The sequence below is a fragment of the Catharus ustulatus genome, chromosome 21 (assembly GCF_009819885.2).
Source record: "Catharus ustulatus isolate bCatUst1 chromosome 21, bCatUst1.pri.v2, whole genome shotgun sequence".
NCBI lineage: Eukaryota > Metazoa > Chordata > Aves > Passeriformes > Turdidae > Catharus > Catharus ustulatus.
Window position 1 is genome coordinate 2863359 of NC_046241.1, and position 21872 is coordinate 2885230.

Here is a 21872-nt window from a genome sequence, read left to right on the forward strand (position 1 = left end):
GAGCCAGTGCCATTTCCTAATAGCTTGGAAAGCATCTGCAGAGCAGAGCATGTTTCTTCATCACTGGATTTGTTCTCCTTTATCATTTACTGTGATAAACACCAAGGATTAATTGCAGAGAATTAATTTAATATGGTGCTGCCAGTGCTCTGGAGGGTCACAGGAGATTTATGTTCCCCATGCAACACAATGATCAGAAGTGCAACTTCAGCCAGGAGGGAGGCAAGAAACATTTACAAAATGTTTGCAAAATGTTTGCAAAATGCAACCTTGAAGTAGGGCAGAGAGACTGGATTAAAACAAGAGATCTTTTATTGTCTTGAACTGCAGACTGTGATACAGAGGAACTACATGGATTTTCAGTCATATTAAAAAAAAAAAAAAAAAAAAAAAGAGAGCCCTTTATTTACAAAAGTGTTCAAAACTGCCCATGGTACCTAATGACAACTCTGGGTTCTCTTTGTTTTGCTTTGTTAGTTATTCCCACCTAGATGGAGCAAGCATTGGTCAGTAACACTTAGAAAAACATGGAAGAAGTTTTTGGGCAAGGGAAAAAAAAAATCTGTTCTAAAAGAACCCAAATCCTCACAGGCATTTCACTGTACCAAACCCACCAGAATAATTACAACCAGTCACTGACAAAAGGAACAGTTTTCAGTAGGGGTTCAACAGCCTAATTAATCTCAGCCTGTCCTTATTTCCCCATCTAAGTAAATATATCCTGGACATGCACAAACTCCACATGGATGAAAAAAAAAAAGGTAGAAATTTATTTAAAAGTAATTGTGCTTTTATTTATAAAAAAAAAAAATTTACAATCAGACACTGTCCTGCTGTGTTTCCAAAAGCATGGTTCTCTTAAAAATGACAAAATGTAGCTTATTATTATTATCATTATTATTATCATTATTATTATTATTACTTTGTATTTATATTAATAATATTAATCTTATGCTTAAGTTTAAAAACATCCTGCTTTCACTTCCCATTCCCTCCTTCTCTGTGAAACTTGATATATATATAAAAAAAGGCATTCAAACCACCAATTATTTTCACTTATAACTAATAATAATAATAATAATGATAATTAATCTTACACATTTCTGTGTGTAAAATATGGCTGGTTCTAAAACAAACTACCAATGTACAAAGCTGTTCTCCCTCCCCTCCCCTGGGCCACCCAAGAGATCCTCAGACGTTGGAAGAACTTTATCCCAGACGCTTTCTGGCAAAAATAAAAATAAAAAAAAGGATAAAACGACACAGAAGCCTTGAGATCGTTGTCTTTGGTGTGGAGGACGTTCCTGGTGGGCAGCTGGAGCTGCTCTGCTGGAAACTCTGGGATGCTTTAAGGCTGTTGTGTTTGGAATGCTGCAAGGCCTCACCGGGCGCGGCTCAGCCCTGCTTTGGCGGCAGTCCCAGGCGCTGGCAGCCCCAGGCCGGCGGTGCCCGAGGGTGTCCCCACACCCGCTGTCCCCTCCCCAGCCCTGCCCCAGCCCCGGGCTCTACGCTCGCTTCCGCCGCCCCTCCAGGTTCCGGAAGCTGGAGGGTCTCAGCTTCATCTCGGCAAACTCGATGGAATACTCGTGGCCCTTCCAGTGGAACCAGTTCACGCCCTGTGAAGGTCAGAGGTCAGAGGTCAGGGGTCAGAGGTCACACCTTCATTTGCTGCCCCTGTTTCTGGCACCCCAAGCAGAGGAGCTTTGGGAAGCACGGGGGCTGTGGAATGGCCAAGCTGTCCAAAGCCACCCATGTGAGGTCACAGAAGCACACAATGGATTGGGCTGGAAGAGTGGGAAGCCATTCCCTGTGTCCTGTCCCTCCAGACCCTGTCAATTGTCTCTCTCCATCTTTCCTGCAGCCCCTTCAGGCCCTGCAGGGCCACCCTGAGCTCACCCCAAAGCTTCTCCTCTCCAGGTGAACAATCCCAGCTGTCCCAGCCTTTCCTCCCAGCAGAGCTGCTCCATCCTCTGATCCCCCTGGTGCCTCCTCTGGACTCTCCAGCAGCTCCAGCTCCCTCCTGTGCTGGTTCCAGGGCTGGGCCAGCTCTGCAGGTGGGGTCTCACCTGAGCCCAGGGGCACAAGGACAGAATCTCCCCTGCCCTGCTGCCCACGCTGGGCTCAGCCCAGGGCAGGGGGTTCAGGGCTGGGGCAGGTCCAGCTCTGCCCCACAGCACCCCCAGGTCCCTGTCCCAGGGTTGCTCCATCTGGGCTGATCCCACAGTTTGTCCTGACCCAGGGACAGCACCTTGAGCTTGGTCTTGTTAAACCTCTGTCCCTCAGAGCTGTCCCTCTTTGCCTGGTTCTCGTGGCAGGAAAACATTTTCATTCCCCATGTTTAAAACTACAATTATTCCCTGCACACTCGGGATATCCCCTCGGATAATCAGACAAAGCCAACAAGAGTTCACCAGCTGATGTTAAATTCTTTTGTGAGCAGCTGCCCATACATTTCCCTATGTTCCTGGAGAGTGGGAGGAGGCGATGCTGTGACTTTTGGCTGGTTGAACCATCAGATAAACCCATAAATGCAATTCCCCTTCCTCTCATGCATTGGAGAAGCCCCCAGACTCACCTGACTGTGGTTGTTGTCACCATATCTGCCCATCAGGTTGACTCGGTGACAGTTCTTGTACCAGAAAGCTCCTTTGTATGACAGAGCACAGTTGGTGATGGCAGAGTCGTGGTCCTTGTCAAAGGTGGAGAAGGACCTTCCATTGTGGTAGGTCATGGAGTCACCTGGAGGGGGGACAAAAGAAAGAGCAAGGTCAGGGGGTTGCCTGGTTTAGGTGCCATGGGCGTGCCCATCCTGCAGAAAACATTTGTACTGTGCCATGCCCTGTCTGCATCTACATTTTTAAAAATTTACTAGTTTCAATACAGAAGGAAATGCACAATTTTTGTTATTGCAGGCAGGTCAAATTTTTCAGGTGGTCTCTAATCCCCAATATATGAAGTGGGTGTTTTTTGGTGTCTTTTTTTTTTTTTTAATGCAGCTCAATTTCTGCACTTCTTGCTAAAAGCTGGATTTACAGTGTGGACAAGTAAAGACCACAGAGGTGTTCACAAGAATCAAGACCAAAGGAGTTTCCACACTGAATCCTACTCATGGTAGCAGCTACTACTACTCTGCACCAGAGAATTTGCCTTAAATCACAGAATCATGGAATGGTTGGGGCTGGAAGGGACCTTAAAACTCCTCTCATCCCACCCCTGCCATGGCAGGGACACCTCCCACTGTCCCAGGCTGCTCCAGCCCCAATGTCCAACCTGGCCTTGGGCACTGCCAGGGATCCAGGGGCAGCCACAGCTGCTCTGGGCACCCTGTGCCAGCCCTGCCCACCCTGCCAGGGAAGGATTTATTCCCAGCATCCCATTTAAATTAAACAGAGATTAATTCTGCTGCTGCTGATTTCCTTTTTATCTCTGCAGTCAGGGTAAAAGCTCCTGTGCTGGGCACAGGGCAGAGCCCACACCCCACTCTGCTCTGGTTTATGCACCCAGTAGTGTGAAATTATCTCCTTTTAAGACATGTTGTTAAACTGGATTTATTTCTTAATCCTTTGAGGCCCTGAAGAGGACTCACCAAGGGCTGCAGGGTTTGCCCCAGTATGATTACAAAAGGCAGATGATTTGTTCAGCAAAATTATAAATCACATTACAGCAGGGCTTTGCTGCAAATTCTACTGACAAGAAAAGAAGCTGTGCCAGGCTATTATTGGCCGTATAAATGACAACCAAGATTGGCCAAATGAGATATATTGTGCTTTAATACACTTGTTTCAATCCTACCATAATCAGGCCATAAAATATGACACCAAAAAGCCTGGAGGATATAAAACAGAACCATAAAATATATCAATATGTTTGATTTTCAAACACCTCACAGAGGAGAGGCACCTGCTGCTCTGCAACAGCCACACAATTACCTTGAGTCAACAGGAAGGAAATCAGTGACTGGGAGGAGAATTCTTGGTGGATGCAGGAAAGGCTGTGAATGTTGTGTACCTGGATTTCAGCAAGGCCTTTGGCACTGTCTCCCACAGCATTCCCTGGAAAAGCTGCAGCCCATGGCTTGGGGAGGAGCACTCACTGCTGGGTTAGGAACTGGCTGGGCCCAGGGTGTGGTGGTGAATGGTGCTGCATCCAGCTGGGGACTTGTCACCAGTGGGTTCCCCAGGGTCTGTGCTGGGGATCTGTCACCAGTGGGGTCCCCCAGGGCTCTTTGCTGGGGCCAGTTCTGTTCAATATTTTCATTGATGACATGGATGAGGGTATCGATTCCTTCATTAGTAAATTTGCAGATGACACTGAGCTGGGAGCATGTGTCAATCTGTTGGGAGGTAGGAGGGCTCTGCAAAGGGATCTGGACAGGGTGGATACATGGGCAGAGTCCAATAGGATGAAGTTTAATGAGTCCAAGTGTTGAGTCCTGCATTTTGGCCACAATAACCCCCTGCAGCATTACAGGCTGGGGATGGTGTGGTTGGACAGTGCCCAGGCAGAAAGGAACCTGGGGGCACTGATGGACAGCAGCTGGACACGAGCCAGCAGGGTGCCCTGGTGGCCAAGAAGGCCAATGGCCCCTGGCCTGGATCAGGAATGGTGTGGCCACCAGGAGCAGGGAGGTCATTCTTCCCTTGGCACTGTGAAGCCACACCTTGGGTGCTGTGTCCAGTTCTGGGCCAGTTTAGGAAGGACTTGGAGATGTTGAACACTTGCAGAGGAGGCAACAAGGCTGGTGAGGGGTCTGGAACACAAACCCTGTGAGGAACAGCTGAGGGAGCTGGGGTTGTTCAGCCTGGAGAAAAGGAGACTCAGGGGTGACCTTATCACTCTCTATAACTCCCTGAAAGGTGGCTGTGCTCAGGTGGGGTTGGCCTCTTTCTCCAGGCAGCACTGACAGAGCCAGAGGACACAGCCTCAAGCTGTGCCAGGGGAGATACAGTTTGGATATTAGGAAAAAGCTTTTCATGGAAAGAGTGATCAAGTACTGGAATGGTCTGCCCAGGGAGGTGGTGGAGTCACCATCCCTGGATGTGTTTAAAAAAGGACAGGATGTGGCACTGAGTGCCATGGTCTAGTCGGGGTGTTAGGGCAGGGGTTGGACTTGATAATCTTGGAGGTCTCTTCCAACCCAGTGATTCTGTGATTGTGTGAATTCTGTGATTGCGTGATTCTGTGACTCTGTGATTCTGTGAATTCTATGAATTCTATGAATTCTGTGGATTCTGTGACTCTGTGAGTCTGTGAATTCTATGAATTCTATGAATTCTGTGGATTCTGTGACTCTGTGAGTCTGTGAATTCTATGAATTCTATGAATTCTGTGATTCTGTGACTCTGTGATTCCGTGAATTCTATGAATTCTATGAATTCTGTGAATTCTATGAATTCTGTGATTCTGTGACTCTGTGAATTCTATGAATTCTATGAGTTCTGTGATTTTGTGAATTCTGTGATTCTGTGAATTCTATGAGTTCTGTGATTCTGTGACCCTGTGATTCTGGGATTCTGGGTCTCTGGGACTCTGAGTCTGTGACTCTGTGACTATGTGACTGGGACTCTGTGACTGTGACTCTGTGACTCTGGGTCTCTGGGTCTGTGACACTGTGACTTTGTGACTGTGACTCTGATTATGTGACTCTGTGACTGCGACTGTGAGTCTGTGACTTTGTGACTCTGTGACTGTGACTCTGTGGCTCTGTGACTCTCTGACTCTGTGTCTCTGACTCTGTGATGGTGACCCTGTGACTGTGACTCTGTGACCCTGTGACTGTGACTCTGTGACCCTGTGACTGTGACCCTGTGACTGTGACTCTGTGACCCTGTGCCTGTGACTGTGAGTGTCTCACCTGCAGTGCCGCTGTAGCCATCCACGCGCAGGCGGTAGCGGCTCTTGGCGTCCCCCACGCTGAAGCGCTCGTACACAGCGTAGGCCGTGTCCCCCTTGTCCCTCAGGTCCACCCGCAGCTCGTACTGGCCCTGAGAGGTGATTTTGTGCAGGTTCTCCAGACCTGTGGGCAGGAAGGAATGTTTGTCTTGGTGAAGAATTATTTTTTGCCTTTTTTCTTTTCTATATGCTCTGTATTCTTCACACATCCATTTGGAGCTCTGTAGCCTGTTCTTTCATCCCCACTTCATTTTCTCAGGGCTTTTCCCTGCCCTGATAGGCAGAAAGACAAAACACATCTTGGTTTACGGATGGATCTATCCCATCTTGGTTCTCCCTGGGAACTAAGGCCAAAATCCAGCTCTTTGAGACACATTTTCATCAACAAAGTTCAGTTCCACCTGAGGGGGGAGGATTTAGAAGGCACTTGAACAAGGGGGAATTGCATCACCCTTGTGTTCCTAATTGGTGACTGTTGTCAATTATGCTAATTTGCTAAACTTAAACAACTGTGTTCATCCCATGGGGGGACTTTTGTGGACATTTTCCATACTTGCCCCTAGAATCCCCCAATAAAGGCCAACCTTTACATCACCTCCTACACTAACATTATCTCAAAAGTGTGCTGTTTTATTTCCAGGTTCCTTAAGGCATCACTCTCTCCATGGTTTTTTCTACCATGCCATTATTCCATAAATGGGGCCACACTGGACTGTACAAATAGAGCAGGACACCAGCACTGGTGAGGACACCGAGCTGGATCAGCTGTAGGGTGATGTCAGCACAAAAGCAAATAAATAATCCCAGGCTGACTGGGAGAGATCTTCCCTTCAAATCATAGAAACAGGTTGGGCAAAACAACCAAAGCTGTGCTGTGGGATCATCATCATCCTCATCTTCCATTTACAACCAGAAAAAATGCAGCACAACATTTGAAAATGTGGAGGTTCTACCTCTATTTTACCAAAATATGAGTTCTATTTGTCCTGCTTTTCCTCCCTGGATGGCAAGCCTTTCCTGCTGGGGGTGTCCCAGGAGGACAGGAAGCAGAACCTGCTTCCCAGGTCACCTCTGACTTGTCCCAGAGCCCCATGAGCACCGGGTGGGTTCATGGGGTGACCCCAGCATGGCATCCTCTGATTGCAGCTGCAGGGACAGGCTGGGTCTGGCCCCTTCAGTCTCCCTCACAGAGTGTCCCTGGCTCCTTTGCTCCTGTTCCCCTTTACAAATACTCCTGCCAGCTAAATGGAGGCCTCTAAAAGTCTCCTGGGCTGTTTTTGTGTTCCATAATTTTAAATTTTTTTTCAAAATCACAATTTCTTAGCACTTACCTATCCAGAATTCATCCTTAGGATCTCCAAACCCTGCCACATAAGTATTCCAGTTCTTGTAGAAATCTTGCTTTCCATTCTGGCGCCTCAGGAACACCTAAAAGCAGGAAATGTTATGGACAGACTGCCCTGGCCAGAGGGAAAGAGCTTTTACAACCACAGAGCTCAGCATTGCTCTGCCCTGCCTTTATCTCTGCAGCAGAGTCTCACTGCAAGCACTGAGTGGCACCCAGCCTGTTGGATGCTCCATGTATTTTTTAAATCTCCAATTTCTCTGCTGGGTTCCCAGGCTCCTCTGCATGATGTGGTCTCTCAGTTCCTGCTCTCTGCCTTTTTAAACCCATCCTGCAGTTCTGGATTTCTCAGCCAAGGTTTTCCCCATCCCCTCATCTCCCAGCCAGGCATTCCTCCAGCTCCTCCTGCCTTTCTGTGCCCTGGTCCCTTTGGCATGTTCAAATTTGGGAATATCAATGTGGAGAGGTGACATTTCACTGCCATTCCCTTGCTGTGTGGGTGGGATGTGTCCCTTGCACAGTGGCCTGGGAAGCCACTGCACCCCTGGGCTGTGCTTTACCCTCCCTCACTCCCTCTTTCATTCAGTCAGTTCACCCCCTCCTCTCCTTGCTGATTATTTAGAAAACGTGCTATCCAATTAACATTCCCTGACACTGGCAGGGAAGGATCAGGGGTGTGACCCATCCTCTGGAGACACCTCTCTCCTCCAGCTACCCAAAGAGCTGGCACTGGAGTGTGCTAGCCAGGATAAAACTCCCCAGATTTCCATCCAGGATGCTCTGCTGTGATAACAGCCTGAGGAGGGGATGGGCAGGGATGGGAGGGGCTGCCCCTGCCCCATACTCACGATCCATCCGCCCCCATCCTCGCCCATGTCACAGAACACTTGCAGAGGCTGAGCCTTGTCCCCGTTCAGGTAAATCGTGTAGAGCCCAGAGGTGGCTTCTCCATTCAGCAGGGCCTGGGAGCAGTCCTTGGGGTAGGGATAGAGGAGCCCAGCTGCACACACAGGGAAGAGAAAGCTTTCCTTAGGAAATCAGCAATTACAAGGAATGTGCTGAATGCAAATGAGTCAGGAAAATCCCCTGTGGGTCAGCTACAGATCCCAGGAACAGGTTTGGAATTGCATCCTGCATACAGAACATCCACAGCACACAGCTGATGAGGTGAATTCTTCCTTTAAATGTGTTTTTTCACACCTGTCTATGCTTCTGGGAGTGCTGGGAATGTGAGATAACTGCTCCCTGCTAGGATGGGAGTGCATCCTCCAGCTAAAGACTGAAATTCAGGAGCTGTGTTACAGCAACTTCTGGGGAAAAACAAATCTACCAATCTCTGATCATATGACAGAAAAGGGAGAGGGGATACCAGGACTTCAATCAAAACTAAATTAATTATGAGTGTTTTGCTAGCAAGGACAATATTAAATGTGTTATAAAGCTACACTTCTATTAAAGCAAACAGCAACAGTTGAAACTACAGAAAATGTTGTTAAGCTTTTCTTTCTGACAACAAGCCAATAAAATCACTGCAGTCAGAACAATTTCTAATGCCCCAAAGAAGTTTTTCTTTTTTTGTTTTTATTCATTCAGGTCATTAGCTTTTCCAGCCAATTCAGTGCTGTTCCAAGCAGTTTTTAAGTGTAGCTTCTCAGAGTGGCTGCTGGTCCTGGCCAGTGTTACACAGTGCTTCAGCTCCAGGGAATTTCACAGAATCATGGCATTGCCAGGGTTGGAAAAGACCTTTGAGATCATCAAGTCCAACCATTAACTCAGAACCACCACTAAACCATGTCCCCAAGTGTCACCTCCACAGGTTTTTTTCAATACTTCCAGGGATGGCGATTCCAACACTGCCTATTCCAATTCTTTACAACTCTTTCCATGAAGAAATTTTCTTGATACCAAATCTAAACCTCCCCTGGTGCGACTTAAGGCCAGGCAAGTTTCCATCAGTTTTGGGATTTGGACAAAGTGACTCTACAGGGGGATCCTTCAGTGATTCCCTGTCACTAAATAGGCACAAATGTGTTTTTAGAGTTAAGGCTCTGCCAGAATGAGTCTGACACTGTTCACATGGCTGGTCATGGCCAATTTGCCAAACATCACCTAAATACAGGTAGATTTAATTCCTCTCTTATCTCTGGATGTGCTGGGGGAGCCCATCCTGCTCCACCCAGGGCAGACTTGGGGCTGGGGGACTTCTGGCACTCCTTGGGCTGGAGCTGGTGCCAGCAGCAGGAGGGGGAGTGGGAATGACTGAAGGTCCTGCTGGGCCTGAAAGGCTGAAAGGTGGGAAAAGTGAGACAAATGACAGGCAAAGGGTCACAGCTAATACCGAGCAAATTCTTTTTCTAATGTCATCTGTGAAGTGACCTTCAAGAAGCCAATTTATCCTGGCAGAGCTGTCCTGTTGGGCTGGAGCTGATGTGCAGAGGGGCTTTGAGGCAGCCCATCTCAGAGAGAGGGGAAAATCCTGCCCAGAAATCCATCTCCTCAGCCCTGGCACTGATCTGCGTGTGCCTTTGTGGTTTGCTTCATTTCAGCTCCAAACTCTGATTTGTTCTCCCTCACTGGGATCGATACAGGGGGAAATCAAGGTGTCAGCTGGATTTTAAAGAATTCCTGCTGATACTTCACATGGGGAAGGGAGGATGTGTCACCAGAGAAAGGACTGTGAGGGTGATGTGGATGGATATTGGAATTTCATCCTGCCAAAGGAGAACAGATCTGGGGGAACTGAGACTTTGCACCTACAAATGGATTAAAATCTTGTGTGGGGTCTGTGTGTCCTCACAGCAGAGCTCAGCTTTGTCCTGAGAGCAGTAATTTGGATTATTCTAGCTGTGTTCTAATGTCCTTACTGGTGGTGAGAATGGTCTGGATCATTTTGCTCCTCAGGGCCCCACTCAGGGCCTGCAGTTTCACCGTGTACTGCGTGGAGGGGCTCAGGTCTGTCAGGCTGTAGGAAGTTGTCTCAGGTCCTAGGACGACTTCCTATGGAGAAAAGAAATAATACAGGGAAATCTCAGAGAAATAAACCATAATGACCAGAATGCTTACATATTTTAGTCTGCCACATTATTTTTTGTCATAATTATTGATGGTATCTTTATTTTTACCCGGCTAATCTTTCAGAGTTCAATAAAGCCTGCCTGGAAATGAGTGTTTACCATCATAATGTACAAGCTGGGAGGTTTAAAAGCAAGGCAGAATAAATTTTTACATGCCCTGAATGCACAGATTGTGAAATACATAAAAAATCTGGGAAACTCATCCTTTAGGACAAGGAAATGTTGCACTCCAGGCTTCAAAAGGCTGTTTTGCTGTGACATTGATTTTCAGTGTGCTTGGGGAATTTGCCTTCCTGAAAATCAGAATCCTCTCCAGTGATCCAGGATGGACATCTAAAATTTTCTTTTTTTCTGGGATTCACCTGATTAATATTTAAGCATTCAGTGTAATTTAATTATGTAGGAACAAAAGAAAATTATAGGAGAATAAGAGGCACTTCCACAGGCAGTTCATCCTTCCTTAGACACCCCTTTGCACAGGGATTCCCCTGAGTTTAGAAGAATGAATCACATCCTTTGGGGGTGTGAGTTCATTCCATCATACAGGTCTGGAATGAAGGAAAATGTTTGTGCTTTTATCAGGATTGTGCAGGGATGAAAGGCAACAATCGGGCTGCAATGGAACTTCTGTTTCAGGGTACAATGTGAGAAAATCCTTTAACAGATTTTAAATGCATTTGTGTTCAGTCCAGCACTGAAAGAGGCAGTTAGTATTTTTAATTAGCTGTTTAAATTAAGGCATGTGATTATGTTGCATTGCTGGACACTTCAGAGCATCTCCACTGCCCAGATTTGAGGCACAACCCCTCAGGTTTATTTACCTTGACTGTGCCATCAATGGATTCATAGATCAGGAGATACTGAGTGACTGGAGCACGGGGAGGCCTCCAGCTCATCACAGCTGCTTCTGACTGCACCTCAGTGGCACTCAAATCCCTCGGAGCATCCAGCCCTGCAGGACACACCACAGCAATTACAGTCACATCCAAAGTTAATCCCACAGGTTGTCTTGTGGTCATAAATTAAAACAAGCCAGGAAAACAAACCTCTCCAGAGAAATTTGAAATTAAAAAACACTTCAAGCTAAGTCTTGTGGTTAAGAATTAATTTTTCCACAGGTAGTTTAAAATAAAGGCGTTAACTTTATCTAAGTTAAAATATTGGCTTGTTCCAGGCACTTTATTTTATGAGCAGTTGCACTGAAATGTCTTTTGAGACAAAATTATGCATTTCATTATTTCTCACAAGAAGACAGATTGGTGTTTACATATTCCCAGGAAACAAAACTTTGGTTCCAATGATGCTTTTTTAGAATAGGAAAACTTTTTGGAATAGAAAAACTTTTTGGAATAGGAAAGCTTTTTGGAATAGGAAAACTTTTTTTAGAATAGGAAAACTTTTGGAATAGGAAAACTTTTGGAATAGGAAAACTTTTTGGAATAGGAAAACTTTTTTAGAATAGGAAAACTTTTTTAGAATAGGAAAACTTTTCCTGCTTGGCCTGGCTCCAAGCTCCAGCTTCCCTTCCCCTCTGTGATTACAGGACTGGGTTGGTGTGGCTCAGCCCTTGGCTTCCTAATTAACAGCCTGGGACAAGCCAAGCCAGGAAACTGAGAAACTTCATTGCTGCATTTGGAGAGCCACAGGTATGAAACCAACTGGGCACCTTCAGGAGCCAACACCAGCCCCCAGAGAAGAGCTCCAGCTCCAGCTCTGGGTGACAATGTGCAGCACTGGTGACAGAAACAGCCCTGACCAGCCACACCCGGCTCCCACCCCACAGAGGGAATGCAAACGCTGGTTTCCAGTGACATAGGACTGGCAGGGATGGAGCAGTGGGTGGCAGGGATGGAGCAGAGGGACTGGCAGGGATGGAGCAGTGGGTGGCAGGGATGGAGCAGTGGGTGGCAGGGATGGAGCAGTGGGACTGGCAGGGATGGAGCAGTGGGTGGCAGGGAGGGAGCAGTGGGAGTGGCAGGGATGGAGCAGTGGCTGGCAGGGATGGAGCAGAGGGAGTGGCAGGGATGGAGCAGTGGCTGGCAGGGATGGACCAGTGGGAGTGGCAGGGATGGGAGCAGTGGGAGTGGCAGGGATGGAGCAGTGGCTGGCAGGGATGGAGCAGAGGGAGTGGCAGGGATGGAGCAGTGGCTGGCAGGGATGGACCAGTGGGAGTGGCAGGGATGGGAGCAGTGGGAGTGGCAGGGATGGAGCAGTGGGACTGGCAGGGATGGAGCAGTGGGAGTGGCAGGGATGGAGCAGTGGGAGTGGCAGGGATGGAGCAGTGGGAGTGGCAGGGATGGAGCAGTAGGAGTGGCAGGGATGGAGCTGTGGGGCTGGCAGGGTTGGAGCAGTAGGAGTGGCAGGGATGGAGCAGTAGGAGTGGCAGGGATGGAGCAGTGGGAGTGGCAGGGATGAAGCAGTGGGTGGCAGGGATGGAGCAGTGGGGCTGGCAGGGATGGAGCCGTGGGGCTGTCGGGGATGGAGCCCTGGGTGGCACCTGTGGTGAAGCGGGTGGACAGGGTCTCGCTGCTCCGCTCGTCCTTCTGTGCGCGGACGCTCAGCGTGTACTCGGTGGCAGGCTGCAGCCCCTTCAGGTCGTACTCCACCGTGTTCCCCGACACCATCTGAGTCACCGCGGGCTCTGAGGACAGCAGGGCACAAAGGAGGTGTTGGTGGCGTTCACACACACGGTGATGTGCCCCGCTCCGTGCTCCACTCTCTGTTTTATCTCATTGCAAAGCGCTGGGAGCGCGGAGCCCTGTGCCTGTGCCGGCTCCTCTGCGGAGCCCTTTCTCTAAAAGTGTGAGCTCTCTCTAGTGTTCACAGCAATCATAACACCGGCCCTGCTCCCGGGGCTCTCCCTGATCTCTGGGCACGGCTCAGTCCAGAATGCTGAATTAAAACCATGGATTTTTCAATGCTTCCAGCAAAGAACAGCCCCGAGGCTGCCAGAGCTCCAGGAGCGTTTGGACAGCGCTGCCAGGGATGGACAGGCTGGGATTGTTGGTGGGGCTGGGCAGGGACAGGGGCTGGGCTGGGTGATCCTGGTGGGTCCCTCCAACTCTGGGTATTCTGTGATTTTCCTGGAGTTACAATCAGCACCCCTTTGTAATGGAATGTGCTTTGTTATCAAATCCTGCTCAGTAAGTGCTTACAGACCCTGAATGCAAAGGTTACTCGTTAGCACCTCTTCCTGTTGAATAAACAAAGAGGAGCTCCCACAAGGCTACAGAGACAGAACGATACCAGAGGATGTGCTGAGAAAGACCACACCAGACCCTTATCAATTCCCACCATGAGGTGGAAGCGACCCCCGAGCAACTCCTCACCCTTGCTAAAATCGCAGAGTACACCAGCAAATCAGAACGAGCAAGAACCGGAAAACAGACTGTATAAAAACGAACTAAAACTGCTTTTTGGTGCGAGTCATTGGCGGAGCAGTGACTCCCTGGCCGCCCAGCGCTGTTTTGCTCAGTTATCGCTTGCTAAATTTGCTTACTAATAAATTTTCTATGATTAATCTAAACTGGCTCCTCCAATTTGTCCCAAGTATCTATAACACCTTGAGAGCTTTAACCCTTCAGCTCCCCAACCCATTCCCACTCCTCTCACCTTCCTCAGAGGAGTAGGACACCACGTAGTTATCCACAGCAGCAATTGCTGGCTGCCAGGTTGCCAGAGCCTCAGAGTCCGTGATGTTCACCACCACCAGGCCTGATGGGCTGTCCAGAGCTGGGCAAAAACAGATTGAAGGAATTTGACAAACACTCTCAGCTCTGTGCAACGCTCTGCTGTAAATTCATGAAACACCCAAAACTCAGAGCAGCTTTTACGGCTCCCCTTGGGACAGTGGAGTTGTGCAGCAAAGACGTCAGTGCCTGTAGAGACACCAAAAGCCTCCAGTGGAAAGGGAACTCAGTGCTGGAAGAGATGAAAGTCTGGGAACAAACAGAACTAACCATGTTCTCAGCTCACTCTTGATACCATCGATCTCAACAGCTCTGTCAAAGCTGACAGATTTCTCCCAACACCCTTAAATTTGGGTTGTTTTTTAGAGCAAATTCAGGAGACAGAGCTGGGAAAAATAACCAAAGTGACAACAGCTGATGGTCACTGTGACCTTCCAGCAGCTTGTTCAGAGCAAAACAATCCCACAGGCAGCCAGGCATCCAAAATCCCACATGTCCTGCCTTGCCTCCTCACAGGACTCTATTTTTCACACAGGTTTATGCTCTCCCTGAATTAAGGTGGATCTTTGCCTCCAGAACAGCTGGAATGAGTTATAAATCTCCTTTATTCAATATTCATCATCTTGTTCTCTGCCTCAGCTCTCTGAATGTTTGCTAGCCCCCAAAAGAACACAAGGAGGAGTCAGCAGGAGCAGAGGGGACCCTCATTTCCTGCTGGGATATTTAAAGAAAAAATCAGGAGACAGAATACTGAGCAAAATACTGAGAGAATATTGGGGAAACAGTCAGGAGAGAGAATATTTGTATGCTTAGAACAGTCTGGAACCTGGGACATGAGAGGTCCACAACACAGACTGGTCTGAACTGCTCAGCTGAGCTGACCCTTTGCTCCCTCATCTCAAAACCAGCATTAATTAAAAAAAAAAAATCAAACAAACTTCTGTTAGTTTTGTTTTTTTTTTTCTGATGGATTAAAACTGTAAATACATGAATTGTCTCCATCTCACAGGTCTATTTAGCATTTAGCAAATGGGAGCCTGACCAAATTTACAAGTTCCATCCTCATGTAAAATGCAAAGACAAAGAAGGACTGGGGAAAAGAGCTTCCTACAGTTTGTGTGGGCAGCAAAAATGGGATCTTGGTGGGTCTGCAGCTCCAGCCCCTGGGTCTCCTGCAGCCCAGATATCCATTTCAAAAGCTGCTCTTTCCTGGCTTTAAGGTATTACCTGTTTTCAGGATGCCAGAGACGGGCTCGCTCTCTTCAAAGCCTTTCACAGAGATGATGCTGACATTGTAGTCCACACCTGGGACCAACTTCACCAGCCTGGTCCTTGTCTTGGTCCCCTCCACTGTGACAACATTGGGAGTACCTGGGATGAGGCCAGATGCCAAGGGGTGAGTGACACAGTGCTGCAGGAAATGCTCAAAGGATGTTTTTCAAGTTAAAGTTATGGCCATCATGGATGTGCTTCTATAGCAGATGAGTTTTCTCCAGATAGTTACAACCACTGGTGTCAAATCTTGTTCCCATAACACCTAAATCTAAATCACTGGTTTGTAGTCAGAAAAATTAACACTTTTAGTGGAAGGCGTCCCTGCCTGTGACAGAGTTGGAATGAAATCAGCTTTAAGGTGCCTTCTTATGCAAATCATTCTGTGATTTCTGTTCAGGAAAACACAATTTCCCAGAGAAGGTGTAAGCAGAAACCCCTGCAGTCTCTACATGGGAGTTCAAACACCTCGAGCACAGGACTTGCAGTTTAGATCTGCCTTGTTTGTGGTGAGGGCTGGAAGTCTCCTTTAGCCCCTCATTTAGAATAAAGACACAGTACATGTTATTTTAGAAGGTGCTCTGTGTGTGGCTGAGGACTTAGCACCTATATTTACTCCAAACTCTGGGTTAATTCTAGCAAAGCACTTAGACAAGTGCCTGAATTTATGACTGGATTCCTTTTCTTCTGTGGGACCACTATATTTAAAGCTGCATGCATGCTTCCAGGCTATATTGCCTAGAAATCTACATCTTTTCTTGTCAACAGCAGGACTATCTCTTCTGGTGTTGATGTCTTTAATGTTTGCTCTTTAGCTGTTTCCCTTCAGAGGTGTCCCTAAATAAGGCTAAAAATCTGTTGAAGCAGAGGAAGTTTTTGAAGTTGAAGACTAAACCAGAATGAGACAATGTTGGGGAGCACTGAGTAAATCACTGCATTGAAAAATTGTTATAGCCATGGATTAGGATTATTATTTCCAAGGGCCATCTTTTCCAGCTCATGAAGTGCCTACAAAATAATGACAGTTTGGAAACTAATCCTGGCTGAGGAGGTTCAGGCAGAGATTTATTAGGAGTACAGTCACTCCAGCATGCACCTCTGGGCTGCCCTGCAAGCCCTGCCCATGGGATGTGGACACAAAGGTTGGGTACAAACCCTCACCCTGAAGAAACAAGAGATGATCTGTGCAAGGTAACTGGGGGAGGCACTGAAAGGAGGGATGACAGCCCAGCAAACCTCCCTGAGTCCCTGCCAGCCCTGTCCCTGCTCACCTCCCGTGATGGGGACGTAGGAGATGCGGAAATTCTCCACGCGGGAGTGAGGGGGGGTCCAGCTGACTGTGGCAGCATTCTCCGTGATGTCAGAGAAAGAAATTCCCTTGGGTGAGCCAACCACTGTCAGGGGAGAACAGAGAACACACCACATGGGAAGAAAAGGTAAATCATTTGTTTATCAGTCCTTAGTGCTGGAAAACTGATTTGTTTTATCACCCTAAACCATGAGCTGGTGCTGTCAGTGTTCTGCTCTGAACAACATTAATGCAGGGGGTACAGAGCTGAAGGTTTTATTGCACCAACAACCTATTGGGTCCAAATTTTTCTTGTTTTCAGGATCATTCCAGTATTGCATAGGTTAAAGATACCCAACATATATCTACATATGGAAACAACAGAGATTTCAGTGCAGTAGAAAGGCAGGGGGGAAATGCACAGAAATTTCATTCTGCTACCCATGGGATGCTGTATTTCAGGTTTTTTCCTATCCCAGTTTCACCTGGAGGATTTTTTAGACCTTCCACTGAGTCCCAGAGCCCTCTGTGACACACAGCAGTGACAGCCATGGACAGATCTCTCTTCCTGAGCACAAAGTTCCCAATGCAGGATGCTCCTGGGAGACTCAGGTGTGGGAGTCCATCAAGGCTCCTCTCAAGGACTCACTCCTGGAACTTTTGTTGGCTTTAAACCAGCAGCAACAAGATTTTCCTCCTGGAATCTCTCTCTGATCCCATAATTTTTCTTTCAAGTGCAGCCATCACGAGGGAGGCACCTGTGGCTCCACTGCAGCTCTTTGTCATAAAACTCAGCCTTTCCCTGCCACAGCCTGAGCACTGCACTTGCCCATGTCAACGAAATCAGTAAGCTGGGCAAACAAAGCCCAAATTTTACCAAAAATAAGCCAGACTTAAACACAGCATGTGTCTGAAACATTCCAGCTGGAGGCTTAATTAAGATCCTGAAGAACAAGCATGGAAAGGGCTTTGGTGAAGAGAGCTGCCACTTCCAGGTTTACATTGAGCATCCCACTTCCAGCCTTTCCAGCTTTTTTGGCTGTAACCAAAACAACCCTGAGGTATTAAAAAGTAAACAGCACACACAGAGCAGCCATTAGAACAAAGAGGAGAGATCCAAACATCAGCCACATGAAGAGGAGTGGAGACAGGCTGAGGGCAGGGGAAGGGGGGCAAGAGGAGGGAAAAAAAAAAATAGGGACTGGGCTTGAAATAGCTTGGAAAGAACGTGCCTGCAGGAAAGGAGTCAGAGGCTGTTTCTTCCATGTGTCCCCAAAGCAGCAGGGCACTAAATCAACTGAAAGGCAAGGAAAGGAAAACAACTGAGCTCTCAAGAGAAATGTAAATTATGTCTCTGGAGCTCACCAGAAGTGTCATGCTCGTGGGGTTTGCTCACGAGGACAAGCCAAGGGAAGAAAAGAATTTCAGATAAGAAAGGAAGCAAGGTGGGGTTGGAAAAACTATGTGGCACAAAAAAAGTGCTGCTGATTTGAGTACAGGCTGAAGGAAATCAGAGAAAATAAAGAAAATGTGGGAGATAGAGACAAATAAAAATCATATTTGTTCTGCTTTACATTATAGGGGGTCTGAGTGTATGAAGGAAAAGGTCACTGGTGATTTTGGAGACCACAGAGATGGACCAGCACTTGGTTTTCACATACATGGAAAATTTCAGCCTTTCCCAGAAAATAAATCCCCAATCCATCCCACTTGGACTCTGCTGTGCACATTTCCATGGGCCTCAGGCTTGTTTTCTGCTCCAGGTGAGCTGCATGACCAAGAGCAGTAAGAAGAGCTTTGATGTGAGTTTTCCACACCCCCAAGTCCCCCAACTGCAGCTTTCCTAGGAGAGAACCTGGCAAGAAATACAATGGACTATCAGAGCATGTGTCCTGGGATGAGTCCTAGAGATGGGAGAGATTTGCACATTTGAGCACAGGGAAATGAAAAAGAAGTGAATGAAATCATCTTCTTGAGCTACCTGAAAGCCAGAATTAAGCAGGCACAGAAAGCAGCCAGCATGCTCCTGAGCTGGCACTCACACAGAGCCTCAGGTCACTGTTGGGCAGGCACAGGTAAATTATCTTCATCCCCACAGAGGTGTATGAGAGACAGGAAACTCCCCTGAGAGGCTGCTGAAACCCCCATGGTACCTCAGAGCAGCTCTTTTTTTAGGGATTTTTTTGCTAATTGTTCTTCCATTCCTAGACTGGAGGAGGACATTCCCTGGCTTTCTTCTCCCAATCAACAGGAAGCAGCAGGTTGCATTTATCACATATCAAGAGCATGTGAAGTGTTTTGCAATCATCTCAGGGAAAAAAACCTGCTCTGACAGTGTGGCAAAACAGCACTGGAAGAAGAGAAAAGGAGCAGCATGAGACTCACTTCCCACAAGGACATTAATTGGACCCTAGATGTGTTGTGGTCCCCCAGTGGGGGTTAAATTGCATCTTAACTGAGATTTTATAGATAAATTTCTAAAAGATACCAACTCTGAGAGCAGCAGTGGATAAATTCCTTCTTCAGGGACAGAAATTTCTTTGCAACCACACAGGAAATGCTATAAATATCCATATGTTTGTGCAATAATCCACTCCTAAAAAAGAAATTAGCTGGCTGCCTTGGCAGCCACCCACCCAATGTGGTGTAACCTGCAGCCCGAATTACTGAGCTGGGTTTTTGTGGCTCTATTGTCCATTATTCATGGGCTGACAAACATCTCCTGGGCTATTGGCTCCAGTAGGTGACACAGCTAAATCTCCCTGTGACGGCTGCAGGGATCTAGTCATGAGGAAATGATAACTCTTGTAAGTCTGATAACTCTTATAAATATCCTGGGAGTCAGTGAGGATGGGGACAGGCTGCTGACAACTGGAGTGGACTTTAAACATCCCTCTCCATCAGGAGTCAGCGTGCAGGAGCCTGGCCAAGGGGGGCTGATCATGTTCTGCTTCATGGAAGTGTCTGGGGGAGTGAGGTGGCCTGGCTGTTCATGGCAGGGATGGGATGGCAGGAGTGGAGCTGGGGCTGTTCTGTGCTTGCAGCTGAGCCCACGGGCAGCAGAGGGGAGGGTGGGGGCTCTGAGGCTGCTCCAGGAGAAGCTGCTCAGCACTGAGTTGATGCTGCTCTTTTCCTGGGTGCTGGCTGGCAAATGCCTCCTTTAGGCATTCCTGTTGGTTTGCTCACTCATGGAATTGAGAATCACACCCTGAGCTGGAGGAACCCACCAGGATCACCCAGCCCAGCCCCTGTCCCTGCCCAGCCCCCCCAACAATCCCAGCCTGTCCATCCCTGGCAGCGCTGTCCAAACGCTCCTGGAGCTCTGGCAGCCTCGGGGCCGTGCCCATTCCCTGGGGAGCCTGGGCAGTGCCAGCACCCTCTGGGGGAAGAACCTTTCCCTGAGCTCCACCTGAGCCTGCCCTGGCCCAGCTCCAGCCGTTCCCTGGGTTCTGTCCCTGGCCCAGAGCAGAGCCCGGAGCTGCAGCCCTGGTGAGATCTCCCTTCCCTTTCCTGTACCCGTCCTTTTCCTCTCCTCCCATAATTAATTTGATTTCAAATTACCACATTTTCATATCAGCAAGCTCAACACTTTTTAAAGACCAAATTTGGCTCACGAGACATCGCATCATATGCTTCAGGCTTGAATATGTTTCAGAATGAAACCACTATTTTGGTGTGGAAAAAAAGATTGAAACACTTCATTCCAAAGTGCCAAAATGAAAAGCTTCAATTATGACCCTGAATCAAAGCTTTGATTTTGCAAAGAAACTCAAGTCAATTTGAATTAATGAGCACATGTTGCTCCTGGTAAGATCAGTCTAAGTTAATGGTGCTTAGGCCCTTGATGGTCAAGCCATAAATAAACTTCTCAATGGCCCTGGCAAATTCATTTTGTCATAACTCTTTCCTAGGGAGGTAAATTGTTGTGCAGAGCTGAGATGTAATTAGTCACAGAAAATCACTGAAAAAGGCTGATGCACAGACAATATTTCTTGGCCTCAAAGACAGTGTTTTAATTGCCACACTCTGCTGCCTAATTCCTGATCATTAAAGTAATTCAATTAAGCCATATTAAACAGACAGTGACGAAGCTTGGGAAGCTGAGACTGATTACAAATAACCACAGCACACTGAACCAGGGACGGGCAGGACACAGCTCAGGACACCTCTGGAACAGCACGAGCTGGCTGTGAAAAGGAGCTGCTGGAAGGAGCAGGGAATGTCACCCTTGTCCCACTGCAAAGACAATACCTGTGGATGCTACTGTGTTTATGGGCTGGGAACGTTGTCCACTGCCAATTCCATAGAGCTCAATCTCATATTCAGTGCCCTCTTTCAGCCCTGTGATATCCTGGGTGCGCTCATGGCCTGGCACTGTCAGCTCCAGGGGGTCAGATTTCCTTTTGGTGTCCCTGATTTTTAGAACAAAACTGTTGAAAACCCCATCATCTGCAGTCCAGGAGAGACGGAATCCATCTGGAGTTGTGTCTGAAACCAGAAGGTTGTCGACCTCGGGTTCTGCTTCTAAAAAAGGAGAAGATAGCAGTGGGGAAAAGAAATGATTTTTTAATCAGTTGATCAGAGACCTGCCTGAGGTCTGGCTAGAGCACACTGCAAGAGTCCAACCACAGTTCAAAGCAAGGGGAACAATCTGCCAGCTATTAAAAAAAAATAAATATTAGTGTTATACAGAACAGGATAAATGAGAATGTGTGCAGGCCCATTCCAACTTTCACTCTTGGACAGCAAACCACTGCATGGACACACAGGTTTGTCTCCCACATGCAGAGTTACACATGCTAAAGGTGAGTTTCCTGGGCATTTCTCCCTCCCTACCTGTGTGACACCTTTATGGCAGTAAAAACAAGCTCTTGTTACAGAACTGCATGTCTGGAACACTGTCAGACCTCTCCCTGCTAGGAGGACAACACAGCAGCCACTGAAAATTCTTTTTCTCCAAGCAAACCCCTTATTTCATGCACTGCTGGCATCTGTGATGCCTCTGATCCGATGAATCCTTACTGTGCTCTTGAACAGCAACGGGGAATCATGAAAATTCCTCTCTTAAACAGCACCCTTCAATCTAAGTGCAAGAGCTGCTGCCTTTGGTTAATGAACCCATTCAAAAGGATCCCAAGGGCTCTAAGTTATTAATTACCTGCAAAACACCTTTAAGAATGGTCAGGCACTGTTACCTAGAGAAATGCTGCTGGAGTGGTTATGTCCTACAGCACCTCCAGTGCCACCCTTCACACAGCCATTCCTATTTATTTCCTCTCAAACCTCCCACCAAATGCAACCCTTCCTTCCAC

General features: G+C 47.6%; 1 protein-coding gene across 3 annotated transcripts in view; it reads right to left on the reverse strand.

The window, feature by feature from the left end:
• Positions 1-294: 294 nt before the first annotated feature.
• TNC (tenascin C) overlaps positions 295-21872 on the reverse strand; it is a 72106-nt gene continuing 50528 nt past the window's right edge. For 2 of the 3 annotated variants that reach the window (XM_033077807.1, XM_033077808.2), the window contains 12 exons: positions 20812-21084; positions 16544-16666; positions 15228-15371; positions 13924-14043; positions 12809-12952; positions 11133-11263; positions 10102-10234; positions 8086-8237; positions 7224-7320; positions 5855-6016; positions 2576-2739; positions 295-1616 (listed from right to left, as the gene is read on the reverse strand). In XM_033077807.1, the coding sequence (XP_032933698.1) occupies positions 1506-1616; positions 2576-2739; positions 5855-6016; positions 7224-7320; positions 8086-8237; positions 10102-10234; positions 11133-11263; positions 12809-12952; positions 13924-14043; positions 15228-15371; positions 16544-16666; positions 20812-21084 (1754 nt within the window). In that variant the 3' untranslated portion in view covers positions 295-1505. The remainder of the gene's footprint in view (positions 1617-2575; positions 2740-5854; positions 6017-7223; positions 7321-8085; positions 8238-10101; positions 10235-11132; positions 11264-12808; positions 12953-13923; positions 14044-15227; positions 15372-16543; positions 16667-20811; positions 21085-21872) is intronic. The other variant, XM_033077809.1, reaches the window with a different exon arrangement.